This window comes from Catharus ustulatus, chromosome 2 (assembly GCF_009819885.2).
Source record: "Catharus ustulatus isolate bCatUst1 chromosome 2, bCatUst1.pri.v2, whole genome shotgun sequence".
NCBI classification, from domain to species: domain Eukaryota; kingdom Metazoa; phylum Chordata; class Aves; order Passeriformes; family Turdidae; genus Catharus; species Catharus ustulatus.
In genome coordinates, this window is record NC_046222.1 from 92,550,190 (window position 1) to 92,565,830 (window position 15,641).

The window sequence follows — 15,641 nt, forward strand, 5'->3', positions numbered from 1 at the left end:
TATATTCAGAATAAATCTTTGATGGCAGTCTCCTTCACCACCCACCACGCAGCATGTTTCAGCATGCTGGTCTCTTTGCCAGCAGACACTACTCTGCTGATGCATGAATAAGGTTTTAGAGAAATTAATCGTTTGATCTGAATCCTTGCCAGTTATTCTGTCCCACATGAGTGGCAGCAAGGATAGGTGGGGAAGATAGGATGAGAAGGAGATAAGAGAAAAATGATTCATTAAGGTTTTTTTGCATCTAGACTGCTGAAAAGAAGCATGAGAATTTTAGACCACTGTGCTGTAAGTCTAGTTTTAAGATATCATGCAACAAATCAGAAATGCTGAAAGTACCTGACTCAAAGCTCTGACCCATGACAAATTCAGTTTGAAGATACAAATTTCAGAACAAAACTTAGATAAGTTAACTTCAGCTTAGTGAGATTTGTGACAGTTAAGACACTGCCTCCCATCACAGAACTACTCTGGATACTGTGTTTGGTGGTGTGGTAAATCAGACTAACAGAGTTGGATCTGTATCAGGCCTTGGCACAAGCTTGTCTTGGCTATGACTGTGGAGCTGCCAACTTAATATATGTTTTTTAACATTCCAAAATCTGGCGGTGTTTGAATCCAGCACCAGCATTTCATGTGCTCCTTCACTGTTGTCAGTCATGTTCATGACTTCTCCCATATGAAACAGCCTTAGGAAGACTTTGTTTTACTAAGATTGATGGCAGCCTGGTGTTCCAGCATGCTTCCATTTGAATGTAAGACTTCTGTAATAAGCTTTTGTCAGTAGTCTGGGTGATATAGGACCAAGTCTAGGTAGGGAGTCATTGATCAGGCACACTTCAGAACATGAACTGGTACTTCCAGTAGTCAGACAGAATGCAGGTTTCCCAACCAATGAGGCTTTAGAGATGACTGTCCTCTGACCAGTGCACTAAAAGTTACTTGGGCAAAGTGCTAGAAGCAGTGTTGGAATAGGCATCTGTTTCCTCAAAACTAAGGCTTGCCTGAAAATGGACATTTTCAGGTCTGAATCAGAATGTCCATAAGCAGAACAGTCTTTTACAGCTTCTTAGTTTTGCATCAGCATCTTGGGTGTTGCCTTTCTGTACAGCTGATGGTCAGCTGGAAAATCTTTACCCTCTTCTGTAAAGTTGACAGATGAGGAACCTTTCCAACTGACTTTTAATTGTTGTTCTGTGTTCATGGCATTGGCTCAGTTAAACTTTGACAATTTACACCTATGAAACATAAGTACTGGAGAACTTCTGTTTTGTTTTGGAGATTTTTGGTAGCCTACTTCTTTTTTACTTTCCTTGTGTCAACTGCACTTGTGTTACAGTGAGAGCACTCAAATATTACTGATGTTAAAATCAACAGATGGCACTTTACCTATCTCAAGGAATGATAAAGTAATAAGCATCATTCTGAAACTAAGATAAATTTTGTTCTGTGCAGAGTTGATGACAGAATGGCAAATTGTAGTAGATTGGCAAAATTGGGCAGCTTCTCCAACAAACTTTGAAAAATCATGAGCCTTGCTAAGGTCTTACTGCAATACTCTTGTAATAGGTTGGACTGAAGCACAAAAGAGGGTGCAGTAAAGAAATAAATGTTTTTTACTAAGTATTTAAAGCTGTCTGATGTGCTCTCTTAGTATTTGCACCAGATTGTTATGTCTGCAGGTGTTGCAGAGAGCTGTGGCTGTGCCTTCAATAGCTTTGTGCACCTTCATTCTGTGTAAGGCTTTTGCTGCATGGCAACCTGCAAGTGTGGGGTTTCATCTGGGTTACCACAGGAATAAACTTCTCAGGATACTATATAGAGTTCTGTCTTCATAGCTACTGCTCTTAAGAGAAAGTAAGATAAATAATCAAAACTTTATATTAGCAGAAAGCAAATGCTGATTATCATCTGATCCTTCTTCAAAGGCCTTTTTTCTTTTCTGGCTTTCTCCAGTGCACTGAGGAACTTGGGGGGGGAGAGAGGATGGGATGAATTGAGTGTTGAGGATTATGTTTGGAATTATTTTATCCGTTAACTTTAGTTTAGAGTAGATAATAGCAGTAGGTAAGAGACTAACTGGTTCCTTTTCAGCCATGGAAGTAATCAGCTGGGGTGGTCCCAGGGCGCTCTGGGCACGAGTATTGCTGAGTGATCATTGGCTGCCACCTGCGTGACAAAGTAAAGGACCAACCCTTCAATTTATACCAGTGGAGCCAGATCACGGGAAACAATTGACAGGTAAAATATACTTTTGAAAATTTAAGGGAGACGAGAGAGGACACATGATGTAAATGGAGCAAAGAATCTAAAAGATTTGCCATAGATAACAAAGGTTGCTTCTCTGAAACTTTTACATAGCTATAGCTTACTTCTTTTTGGGGAGAGGCACATAACAAAGTTCAGGTTACTTATTGTTCCGCGGGGAACAGAGCCTTGCTAAGAAACAATGTTAACCCAGTTGTAGCAGCAAAACATCTACCAGAATTTTATTGTAGTTAGAAATTACAGTTCATGTTTATGCACGCACTTCCAGGTCTTTGAATGCTTATTGTCTTGACATGGGGTGTTTTTCACTGGTCCAAGAGCCAGGTATGGCTTTTGATTTTTTAGAAAGACTGAAAATAAGTTCCTGAATTTTAAAGTTTACCAGTTGATTGTACTGTAGCGAGTTACTCTAGAAGTTAGAATGTCATGCAAAAATGAATGTAAGTAAATCTTAATCTCACTGGTAAAACAATGCTTAGCATCAGTGTTTAATGCTTAGCATCAATATTTTTCTTTTTTTTTAAATTAAAGAATTGGCTGAAAATAATTTTTAAGGACTTTTAACTAAATTATTTTTACTTATTTAGAATTGTTAAGCTTATGCTTAGCCCAGCGTGATACAGGAGTGGTGCAGCAACTCGGTTTTGATCAGTGACTCAAAATTGTGATCACCCTGATGTCACCGAATGGCCACAGCTTGTAAAAGGTAAGTGTGAAGCATATCAGGTTGTTTCTCAGGAGCTTTTCTACTATAATGTTTATTTTAAGGTATTTAATTTGTATTGCTTGAAGTTAGTTTTATAAATAATATTGTTACATTGTTTGTTTAAGATAAGTCAGCTGGAAAAGTTGACTTACACCCTTGCTAACATTGATTTCAAAGCTCACTTGGTTTGTTCCTGCCTGCTTTTTAAAGTACAAGCATTGTGGTGCTCCATGATATCCCTCTTAAGAACAATACTATGACTTGAAAGTCTCTAGTAGTTTTTACGGTCATATTGGATTTCTGTGTAAATTTTTAGCATGCTTATCCAAGCATGAATTCAGTTTGGGTTTTTTTTTTAAGTATTTATCTGGGAGGATTGACGATATAAAGTGTGTGTAAGCTTACATACCATTACTTTTCTCATCTAGAGAGGTACACTGATGGTAAAAGGCGTGGCTTGTAAAATGGAGAAGTTGCTTCCTGTGTTATTGGAAATGAGCCACCATTTGAATTTGTGACCTCATAGTGCAGTATTCAGATTAGTTGATGTCTTGTGATCAGTATCTACAATTTAATTAAAAGCTGAAATTTTTAAGAGCATTTGCTCTGAGATTTTCTCTGAACAGAACTCTTGTTTCAGATTTTAAGCATGATGAAAGGACGTCTTGCCGTACTATGTAGTTGTTTTTCAGTACTGTTGCCTGCTCACAGGAAATAACAAGGTATCTTGTTTGTAAACAATTGGGTATTGCAAAATAAATAGCTTCTCAACAAGCAAGCACAATTCCTGTAATTAGATTGATCCTCCACTTCATTTTACTGAGTATTCAAAGCTCATTTGATTAGGTGCTTACATTGTCATTTGAAACCTTTTAAAATCAAGTAAATATGTCCATGAATAGTTCTGCAAGTCATAGTTATAGTAGGTCTGCTTATGTTTTAGAAAACAATAAGCTGAAGGAATTTTCACCCTGTGTTCTGCAGAACCACTTACTTTAGAGGACCAGGTCTTTTTTCACCCAACTAGATGGTATTTTTTTATATTGTTTATCTTATAGATGCAACCTTTTTTTTTTTTTTTTTGAGTAACATACACTGTACTGTATTGTGTCCTTATGCCCCTGGTAAAATTCTCACAAATAATGAGGACAGAAAAATATTTTGGATATACTGCTAGCTGTTTACATGTCTGTACTGCAGATCACCAGGCTTCTTTTTTTATATGCAGAGTTTAGATGCCAATCTGCTCTTTTTCTGTAATTCTTCATACTGCTTTTTATTTTAAAGGCTGAAAGTAATGAGTATTCTTGATGTTTTTCTTATAACACCACTATTTCCATTGCATTTTCATAACAACTAAAAGCACTACTTTTTCCCAAAGCTTCAGTGTGTTGTATGTCCCAATACTAGAATTGAGAGAGCAAAATCTTAAATGTCCAGACATTTTGCTACCATTTTCTGAAGTCCTGGAAGTAAATAGAGGAGCTAACCAGCTAAATTTAAATATGTGTCTTTCCACTATTCCAGCTTCTAACATTTACATACTCATGTGAATAAGTGGGGAAAAAAATTTAGATTCTTTTCAGTAAGCATTTAGAGGTTTGCTTTGGTCACTGGAATTAAAGGGAAATTTTTATTTTTTGTTTTGCTGCTGAGCATTATTTTTATCAGCAACTGGCTTATCAGTCCTGAATTTATTGAGTAATTGAAATGTATTTTGGAAGTAATAAATAGAGGCCAAATTTTGAGAGTGGGTAGTTTTTATGGTTTTTTTCAGTTAAAGGGTATTTACATTTTAAGCATGAGTATCAAGTCACTTCAACAGGAAGTTCTGAATTCTGTCCCCAGTGTCCATTAAATTTTATAAGTTAACAAAATGCAAACAAATAATTTCCTGTGTTCTGCATCATCTGTCACCACACAGTATCCAGCTAGCCTAGGAATTATAAGCTGTCTGCCAGAAATGCCTTCTATGCACTGGTTCTGTTTAGTAGAATCCAAAAAGTTCTGGTATTTCAGAAAAGGAATTAAAATTTTAGTGGAGAATTTGAACAGCAGTCCAAGCTTTAATAGGAGTGACCATCCAGTAAAATAGCACAATGTAACGGGCAAAAAGGAACGTATTGGCTACATGTGGAGATTTCCAATAGCACATAGAATATTATAGTGATATAATAAAGAAATCTAGAAATTGCATTTCTACAAATAAAGTTGGGGTTTTTTTCGCAGTAAAGCTGTGGGAAAGTCTGCATAACTGTCCTAACTGAGGTCTCCCAGCAGACTCTGGTGAAACCTACAAAGTTAGTTCTGTTTGCAGATTTTAGCTCACTTCTGTTTTTAGAGAGCTGTCATGAAAGGCATTTTTGTTCATGTAAGCTGCAGAGTTTCACTGTAATGGCTGTGCTCTGTTTCCACTCCTTGCACAGTATTTCCAGCATGACAGTTCTGGTACCAAAGTTGGTACCCAAGTGAAGGTTCTTTAAGGTCTGATTTTAGGGCATCCTAAGATCATGGGAATCAAAACTGCTGCATTTGTACTGCCTTGTCTTCTGGCTTGTCTTGCTACAAACTCACTGGCTAGGGGGGAGTTCTCCCTCAAAGAGAGAAAAAAAGTACTGTCTGAAAAAAAGTTAACATTTGAATCAGTGCTGTCTTAAGGAACATGGGAGTAAGGAGGAGCTAAATAACTGTAATTTAGTCTACTTTAAGTTAGTATTGAGCTATACCCCTTGAATTACTCTGTAAATTAGGTCAGTGGGGTTGCCAAGCTAAACACAGGTGCTGCTTGTGCCAGGCAATAACACTTAATTGTGAATATTACTGGCTGATCTCTTGGCTGGATTGAAGAAAACAGCAGTTTGTGAGATTAGCTCCTTGAATTCAGGTGGAGAGAGATGTGAAATCTGCTTTGAGATTCTTTTGAACCCTGCTTCTGAGCTGCTACTTCTTAGAGTCCAGCCCTGTAAAGAATTTGTTGGTTGCAGCAGATCACTGATAATCTTTGAGTACATGCTTTGGTTACAGAAGTGGTTATGAAGAATTAGCCCAGCACAGGGGCACTATGCAGCCTGAATGCGGAAGTACTGCCAGCAGGTCTCTTCCCTAATGGCTCCTGTTGCGTAAGCAGTGGGGAAAAAGTGCTCTCTTTCTTAGGGAAATTCGGTTTTAATTATACTATCGTGTTTTATGGAGTAAACTGTATTCTAGAATTTGATAAATTAAATCTGCAAGTATCAAAAAGTTGATGCTTTTAGTGACAATAATGCACTCATTGCATTCCATCTTTCATAACTTCATATTGTAATGACTTAGAGAAACAAGCAGTGCTTAAGGTTTTCTATCTGGTTTTGCAGATCACCAGGAGAACCGCACTCTGAGAACATTGAAACTAGCCGAATGTAAGTAAATGAGTGGATGAGTTTGGTTTATCTTGATTAAAAATGTTCTGAACATATATAGCAGTCACTCTTGCATCTGCTTAATAAAAAGAAGACAAAAGCTGAGTAGAACTGTGAAATTACCTTAGAAAATTTCAAATTAATATTTTGCAATTTTTGCAGTTTTAAACCTCTGTAGAAACTGGGGTTTTTTTGAGGGTGAATGATTTGGAGGGGAAGTTCAGAGGTTTAATTTAGCGTGAGCCAGTAGATGGTAGCATAATACAATGTAAAAAATCTTGCAGGATGTAATTCCTACCTGCCATTCACTAACATCTCGCATGAGTTTGAGGACACTTCAGTTGTAAGGCACAATACCTGCTGGTATTTGTTGTGGCAGATGGATTGTTGAACTGAGAAAAAGAAACTGTAACTTAATTTGGTGAATTTATATGCCAGTTAGTTCTAGAAACAGAAAACTAGCTCTCTTTCACTAAACAGTATTTCACAGAGCATCTTGCTGACAGTCTGAACCTTTTTTTGTCAGTCTTCATTATGTTGGAAACCAAGATGAACTAAAATCAACATTATGATGGGCTGAAATATTCATTTCAATTCATAATTCAAAGGGGTTGCAGGAATTAGAGGACCATTTAAAAAAATATTTGAGACTTTATTTTTCTGTGACAAACAAAAGTATTTTCTAGCTGTTTAAACTGTCCTGTCATAGAACTCGAACAGGGAAACCACAAACTGCTCTTCTGGCTTACAGCACAAGTTCCAAAATAATAGAGGGAATGTAGCCCAGTAGTTGGTGTGCTGTCTGAGGCTTCAAAGGATCTGGTTTCATTTCTCTTCTGCCACAAATTTGTTCTCTGACCTTAAACTTGTCTTCTTCATGCCTTCCCCCCAGTGGTCTAGCATTTTGCATGCCATGGGCTGGATGCCGTTTTCAGGATGTTTTGCAGGCTAGGGACATAGTTGTGAATTGCTCAAGGACTTCTCTGCTGTAGCTGCCTGACTTAAGGAAGAAAAAAACTACAGTGAGTCCCCACACACACTGGACTGCGTACCTAAAAAATGAGGAAGAGTTAAAAATGAGGACTTTCCTAATGTGTTATTAGCAGTTCACTGCAGTGAAGCCTTTTCTTGCACGAGGAGAAGCAATTCTCCTGGTATGACATTTCTTTTCCCTCACTCATACCATCTACTAAGAGAGTGCTGTCCAGCTGCTTTCTTAGGAGTGAAGGTTGCAGGAATCCTGACCTGAGAGGTGACTCTACCTGTTGCTATGTGGGCTCTGTGTGTTGCTGCATTAGATATCACAGGGCAAATGCCCTGTCATAGTCTCTTACTCCTGCTCTAGTAGTGGCCCATGCTGCATTTTCTTTTATTGTTCCTGCAGCAAGCTGAGTTGTGTCCTTTTGTTTCCCTGGCCTAGCCAAACAGGGGAAGTAAGGCTGCAGCCTGCCTGTAGTCCACTCTGGATTTTATCAGTTGGATTGCTTGTTTTTATTTTACTTGTTTGCATTTTAAGCAAAGATGTATCAGCAACACTCACCTAGACTTGTGTGAAACAAAGACTTTAAGGATGTAGGATAAATCAGAAGGAAAAGGCAGCAAAACTTTTTATTCTAGAAGTTTGAAAATTCTTGTGTGTGTTATTTCCTTAAAACTAGACATGAAAAAGTTTACAGTTGTAAGCTTTTCCATGTTATAGCTGAGTACTTTTTCTTTTTGATATAGGCAGTGATCAGAGTGACCTTGACTTCATAAATTTTAGCTATCTGTCTAAAATAAATGTGAGCCAGTCAAGCTGTAGGAATTCACATATTTGAGTAGTAGTTATACAGTATATTTGCAAAACTAAATGTTTTTTAAACTGTATCACAATGTGATGTGTACTACACCTATTACAGAGAATTTTTGCAATCCTGCTACCTAACTTCTCTTGCCACATAAGGTGGAATGGCAGGTTGAGTCGTAGAGTTGTGACCTGCAAGCCTGCTGTGTTGCTAAAGTGTTATTTACATGCCTAAAGTTCATTAGTAAATACAGGGTCTAAAGCAAGTGCTTTTTTGTTTGCACAATGAATGATTTGTTTTGCTGTGGTTGGCTGATACAACTGCTTTATTTATTTCCATGTTTTGAATTGCTAAGCTTTATACCAAGAGCATAGTCATATATGATTCACGTGTGAATGAAAAGAAATTTAAAGAAAATATTCAGATTGTTACAGCAAAATCTTTCATATATAAGTCTTGCTTATCCCAGGCTTTTCAAATTCTGGGTCTCCATGTGATGAACATCTTGGTGCTAACTCAAAGTTAGGAGTCCTTTTACCTTAGCATTCATTCTGGTCTTAGAATTGTTAAGGTCAGCATTTTCTGTCTGCTCCTGTCACACATCTCCTTTGACTTTCTCAACTTCAATTAGTATAATTTCCTTAACATATCTTTAGCACTAAATTACATAATTTGATTGTTTAACAATAACTTCTTACCTGTTCATGTGTTTTCACTCTCTTTTTTATGGCATTACATATCAAAGCAAAGGTATGGCTGTCTTCATACAGCTTTCTATGCATTCATCTTTTCTTCCCGCTTTTGAGGATGGGATTCTTTGCAATTTTGCAGCCCTTCTCTGTTTTTTAATATGACTGTAGCAAGGCAATCTTTCTGAGACAAGATTGCGAGATAGGTGCTGACTCATGTTCTTCTCTCTGTCTTCCTGCATTGCTCCATGTACCCAGGACAGACCTGTTTTCAGGGTTGCTCTTCCTGAGGAAGTGCCATGCCTTTGTCAGCACATGATGTTCCCAGAGGCATGGTGGATCTAGAATACACAGTGGGAAGGGAGTCCCTTGGGTTAAGCCCTAGCGGGGCTCACAGTCCACCCCTGCTGTTGGAGTCCGCCACACTGGAAAAAATGGAGTTTGGAAAATGTGAGCTCCATGCACATGCATATCTGACAGGTGCACATTTGCTGTGGTGCCAGAGGCTGAGGAAGGCAAAAGGTGTTACAGCACTGCTGGAGCAAAGGGCTGGGCTCCAGCTGTGAGTGGACTGTTTGGCAGTTTGGTGTGCAGGGCTTTTCAAAAGGCTCTGTGTGGGCAGTGCTATTACTGAAAACTTGTCTTTTCTAGCACTGCTGTTCTTATTCTTACTAAACAGAAGCAGGAAAAACAGTGTGCAAGATTTGAAGCTTGCATGAGCTGTTGCATGTTGCATGTTTTAACTTCACAAAGATGACATCTGCAACACCTTCTTTAACAGTTTTTTGATATGCTGGTCATCTTTTTTCCAAAGTGTAGTACAACTGTTGCAGATATGTCTCTATACGCCTCTGTTAACACATCTATTAAAAGTTGTTTTGCTATTAGCACTAAAAAAAAACCACTTTCCTGGTTTTTTTCTTACCCAAAAGACAAACATAGTTTCCATCCATGCATATTAATGCTTTTCTTTTTTTTCTTTTTTTTTTTGTTAAGAAAATTGCCTGTGAACATTTTGGCATTTTAAAATTCCTAATAGCCATTGTATAACAGGCTGTTGTAGATTTCCATTTAATAAAATTAGCCATCTTGGAGCAATCATAGAATCATCAAGGCTGGAAAAGAGCTCAAAGATCATTGAGCCCAAGCCTTGACCAAGCACCACCTTGTCAGCTAGACCATTACACCAAGTGCCATTGTCCAGTCATTTCTTGAACACTTCAGGCAGGGATGGTGACTCCACCACCTCTGTGGGCTCCCCATTCCAAAACTTGACATCCCTTTCAGTGAAGAATTTTTTTCTGATGACCAACCTGGATTTTCCCTGGCACAGCTTGATGCCATTTTCCTCTTGTCCTGTCACTGGTTGCCTGGGAAAAGAGACCAACCCTCACCTGGCTACAGCCTCCTTTCAGATGGTTGTAGAGAGTGATAAAGGTCACTTTTGACCCTCCTTTTGTCCAAGCTAAACACCCCCAGTTCCCTCAGCTGCTCTTCATAAGATTTGTGTTCCAGACCCTTCACCAGCTCCATTGCTCTATTCTGGACATGCTCCAGCACCTCAATGTCTTCCTTGCAGTGAGTGGCCCAAAACTGGACATGGGATTCAAGGTCCAAAAACAGGGAAGTAACAGCCTCATCCTGCTGGCCACACTATTTCTGATTCAGGCCAGGTCACCATTGGCTTTCTTGGCCATCTGGGCACATGCTGGCTCACGTTCAGCTGCTGTGGACCACACCCCTCAGTTCCTTTTCCACTGAGCAGCTTTCCAGCTACACTGCTCCAGCCTGTGGCTCTGCACAGGGTTGTTATGACCCAAGGGTGGACCTGACACTTCACCTTGTTGAACCTCATGCTGTTGGCCTTGACCCAATCAATCCAGCCTGTCCGGATTGCTTCCTGCCCTCCAGCAGATCAACACTCCTGTCCAATGTGAGATTTATGTGTAAACGTAATAAAACAATTATTGTGTCCTAAGCAGAAACCATTCAGAAGTGTGTTATTTTGTGCTGGTATTTCCAGACAAGAATGAAATATCCATGTGTATTTTTAAAATTTAGGTAAACTTACCAGCAAAAATGATGCAGTTATGCAGATATTTTAAACTTAAGGCACATTTTGAATGTAAATGCTTTGTAGGGAACTTTTAAATTATTACATGCTTTGACTCTTTTGAAAATTCCTTTAATGTTTTAACTCCTGATTTTCTCTGTGGCAAGAGATTCCTTTACATGGTATTTTTCTATATTTAGTTTAAAATATTTGAGAAATGCAAATTAAATTCTGTTTCATAAGAACTTTTGAACCAGTACACTCAATCCTTGTTTTTTACAGGTTTTAGACATTCGAAAATTACTACAGAAAATGCAGCCCAGTTCACCTTTAGCTCAGTGGTACATGTTTCTTGTGATACTCCACAATTTTGGCACCATTTAAATTACAAATGCAAAGTACTTATTATCTGGCTTTTTATTAGCTAAAGAACATATGGAAAGCCTAAAGGCAATTCTTTTTTCTGTAACTACTACAAACTAAGTCAGTGAATGGTAATTTCATTTTAAACAGAAAAGTGTGCTTGTGAAATTGTTGGACTTTAGGGAAGGAAGTTGGGTGTCTATTTTAGGTGCCTCTTCTCGCTGAAGCAGTGCATATTGCTTAAGGAGGTTATACAAGGCCTGCTGAGTGGGAAGGTATCCCTCAGTTGTAAGGAAATGCCTGTGAAATGTTTACAATTGCAGCCACACCAGTGCAGTTTTATAGTTGGATGTGCAACAACAATGACTATTTGGAAATATATATGCAAATCTGTCACTACAGCCTAAGCTACAGTAGTAACTGTGTGTGCTAATGTGCAGAGAATTAGGCCTTGTGTTTTCTAGGGGACCAGTTGCTCTTCACCAGCTCCCTTTATAGGAGCTTTAAGAGAGCTGCAATCTTCACGGGTGTAGCATGAGCTAAGAATAGAGAGTGGTTTTATGTTACCTTGCTTGATGAACCAGTTTTAATGCCTCAGGCCAAGAACTTTAGTTTTCAGCATACTAAATGAGTAGGGGAATGTAGAAAGAGATCAAGTTTTCACTTTTGGACAATATGGAGAATATGCTACAAGTTCTTTTGCTGAACAATATAGAAATAGGAAACATGGGCTTTTGGCAGTGGCCAATGATAATAATACCTGAAGTACACCAGTGGGAATGTGGTATGAAATGTCTGTTTTGTAAAATCACACACTGACTTACTCAGAACCACATTTTCTGTAAGTCCTTTTATCGATGTACCTCACTAGGGGCAACTCTTGTGAAAGGCCTGGTAAATTCTCTTCTACACTCTGAGGTGTGTATCCTCACTTAAATTTATTTATTTTGTTTATTTACCTAAATCATTTGTCTGAGGTGATGTAAAAAGTCTGTGGAGTAGCTGCCAGGAGGAGGATCCAGCTGGATCCCTGTAAGTTTATGGGGCCTTACAGTACTCATACAAGAATACTCAAAGAGATGGCTGGTATCATCACAAGACCTCTCTCAAGGATTTTTCAGTGATCTTGGGAATTTGGAGAGGTCTCAGTCAACTGGACACTGGCTGATGTTGGTCCAATATTCAAGAAGGGTGGGAAGAATGACCCTGAAAACCACAGGACTGTCAGTCCCATTTCAGTGCCTGATGAAATCATGAACAAGATTATTCTGGACTTACTGAAAAACACCTGAAGGACACCACAGACATCTGTCACAGCCAGCGTGGGTTCGTGTCAAGCCTAATTTCTGTCTGTGACAAGGTAACCCATCCAGTTGATCAAGGGAAGCCAGGTGATGTCATCTTTTTGGATTTCCATAAAGTTTTCAGTACTATCTCTCACAATATCCTTCTGGATTAAACGTCCAGAACACAGCTGAATAAATAATCATGTGAGGGGTGAGCAACTGGCTTACAGATCAGGCACACAGGGTTCCTGTAAATGGGGTGACCTCAGACTGGTGACCTGTCAGTAGGAGTTCCACAGGGCTCCGTCCTTGTCACTCCTCAACATCTTCATAAATGTCTTGAACGCAGGTATGCAAAGTAGGCTTGCCAGTGATACTAAGGAGGGGCTGTTGACTCCCTGGAAGGCAGCCAGGTCGTGCCAAGAGACCTCATGAAATTAGAGGGTTGGGCAATCACCAATCACATGAAGTTCAACAAATACAAGCGCTCCTGGGACCTGCATCACAGAAAGGCCCCTGGGGACCCTGGCAGCAGCAAGTTGAACATGAGTCAGCGGTGCCCTGGCAGCCAGGAGGGCCAATCCTGTCCTGAGGTCATCAGGCACAGCACTGCCAGCTGGGCAAGGGAGGGGATTGTCCTGCTCTGATCTGAGCTGGGACAGCCTCACCTTGAATATTGTGCACAGTTTTGGGTATTGCAATATGAGGATGATACAAAGCTATTAGAGAGCATCTGAAGGAGGGCTACGGAGATGGGGAAGGGCCTTGAGAGGAAACCATATGAGGAGTGACTGAGGCCATGTGGTCTGTTCAGCCTGGAGAGGGACACTGAGGAGAGACCTCATCAGGGTCTACAGCTTCCTGATGAGGGGAAGCAGAGGGGCAGACACTGATCTCTTCTCTATGGTGACAGTTCCTGAGGGAATGCCATGAAACTGTGTCAGGGAAGATTTAACTTGGATATTAGGAAAATGTTCTTCACTCAGAGGGTGGCTGGACACTGGAACAGGCTCCCCAGGGAAGTGGTCACAGCACCAGGCCTGAGTTCAGGAGGTGTTAGCTAGGCATATGGTGTGATTCTTGATGATGGTTCTGTGCAGGGCCAGAAGTTAAACTTTGATGATCCTTGTGGGTCACTTCCAACTAAGGATAATCTATGAAATTCTGATACTGCTGTATTCTAGTACTGCTGACACTATACATGCTTGATTTTTTTAAAAAAAAATCTATGATACAACCTTCAGTCAGACCTGTCTCTAATAGAGTTTCAGAGTCAGTGAGTCTCCAACCACAAGTCAAAATAAAAGTGTTTGTACAAACAGTCTTATTGTAGACATGGCAAAGTTTGAGAAGTAATTGGTAGCTAGAAACTAAAAGCAAAAAAAAAAAAATTGAGCCCTTCAGAAGTTAACTGTTAGAGACAAGTTCAAGCTTAACTTTATCTGCTGGCATATAACTTTATTCAAATTAGATGTGGGAGCTATAAAGGTGTACATGTTGGTGACCACAGCTCAGGTGTAAAAATGCAGCTTTTTCATATTAAATATTTAACCTGCTTACAAATTACAATATTTTACACTCTAAATCTGGAGGTCTGGAGTGATTGAAAGTGAGGAATGATTAAAGCACGAGATTTTGCATTCAGAAATAACTGTCTGAAATTATTTACTGGTCCAAGTTTTACTAAAACGCTTTGGGGGGGTATGGGTGGTTTTCCTTAAAGCCTTTATACTGACAGCTGAAGTATGAAAGACAAGATTAAAAAAACCCACCTATTTTTAGATGTACATGGAGAGAGGCTGATATTCCTAAGTCTGCATATAAAAATGTGAGAAACTAGAACGCTTCCCTTAGATTAGGATATAGCTATTCCCTCTTACACAGTAATGGTTTTAATGGTATTGCTCATGCTGCTTTTTCTTTCCACATCCATCTCAAAGTGCCAGGGAAACCTGTCTCCTCAGTTGTTTTTTTGTTTTCCTTGGAGCATACTGTGACATTTGAAACCTCAGGTAGACATCAAAGTAATTGTTTTCCTTGTAAGATATATTTTCTTATCTGGGATCATGGGATCTTGAATGGTGAAAAGAAAGAGGCAGGGGTCTTATTGCTGAGTAATACACAACTCAGTAGTCCCTCTCAGAACATTTTCTCTTTTAAAGTAGCTGCATTGAAACTGCTATTTAACCAGCCATTATCAACAGCAAGGTGCAGCCAGTGCTGAGTCTAGCAGTTCACTTCTGAAGTACTTGTTCTGTGCAGAATCTGTGCATGTGTCAATATCAGAAAAGGCAATTTTAAGTTAATATCACAATTTCTGATGCTCTAATCTTTATAGTATCACTAAAGTTCCATAAAAGGCTTGTATGTTAAACCTACTCAGAGTGCTTGAAATCTTTCATAGTTGGTGGTTTTCATTAATAACTTAAAATCTTAGATGAAGTCGAGGTTTAGGGGGTTTCTTTCTGAAATGTGGTCAAACATAGTGCTCTTGGTGCTGCATGCAGCTGCTTCTGTCCTGGTTACCTGCAGCTTTCCAATGATTTCTTTACTATTTGCATGTTTCTGTAGAAGTCTATGACCTTATTAATAAGGCTGTTATATTTTCTTTTGTGCATATATATAGTACTGAGCGCTAGACTTGTACAGCAATACCTCTGTGAATTTTCAGAATACATACTTGCCACCTATAATGGCAGGAGAAAGAGAAGGATTAGGCAGATAGTGCTTTTTGGTTTTTTTTTTCTTTTATTTCGACAACCATATAGTTTATTTAAGCTGAGGAGAAATGTGTCCAGCCTTGAGCTCATTTGTAATTGTGTTTTTGGCATCAGTTTAATTAATCAAGGAATACTTTTTGTGCAGATATAAATAGACTAAATCTGATAATTTACTTATCTGGAATCTTGTCAAAATGGGTAAAATAGTATTGTATTGATAGTGTTGCTGAATAAATGTCTGAATTTTTTGTGTTTCATGCCTTTTTCATCTGTCAGTGCAACCATGCCTCAGTACTATATATTAGATTCAACACCTGTACAACATCCAGTTCCGTTTCAGTTGCAGCCTTGTTTTGCATCCAAATTGCTTT

At 39.0% G+C, this 15,641-nt stretch overlaps 1 protein-coding gene across 6 annotated transcripts in view; it reads left to right on the plus strand.

Moving 5' to 3' along the window:
* Positions 1-15,641, plus strand: part of UBE3A (ubiquitin protein ligase E3A) — a 54,054-nt gene that overhangs the window by 15,037 nt on the left and 23,376 nt on the right. For 3 of the 6 annotated variants that reach the window (XM_033085174.1, XM_033085167.1, XM_033085156.1), the window contains 3 exons: positions 2,098-2,244; positions 2,859-2,977; positions 6,331-6,375. In XM_033085174.1, coding sequence (XP_032941065.1) covers positions 2,958-2,977; positions 6,331-6,375 — 65 coding nt within the window. In that variant the 5' untranslated portion in view covers positions 2,098-2,244; positions 2,859-2,957. Of the gene's footprint in view, positions 1-2,097; positions 2,245-2,858; positions 2,978-3,617; positions 3,700-6,330; positions 6,376-15,641 lie in introns of all 6 variants that reach the window. The other 3 variants (XM_033085193.1, XM_033085184.1, XM_033085203.1) reach the window with 2 other exon arrangements.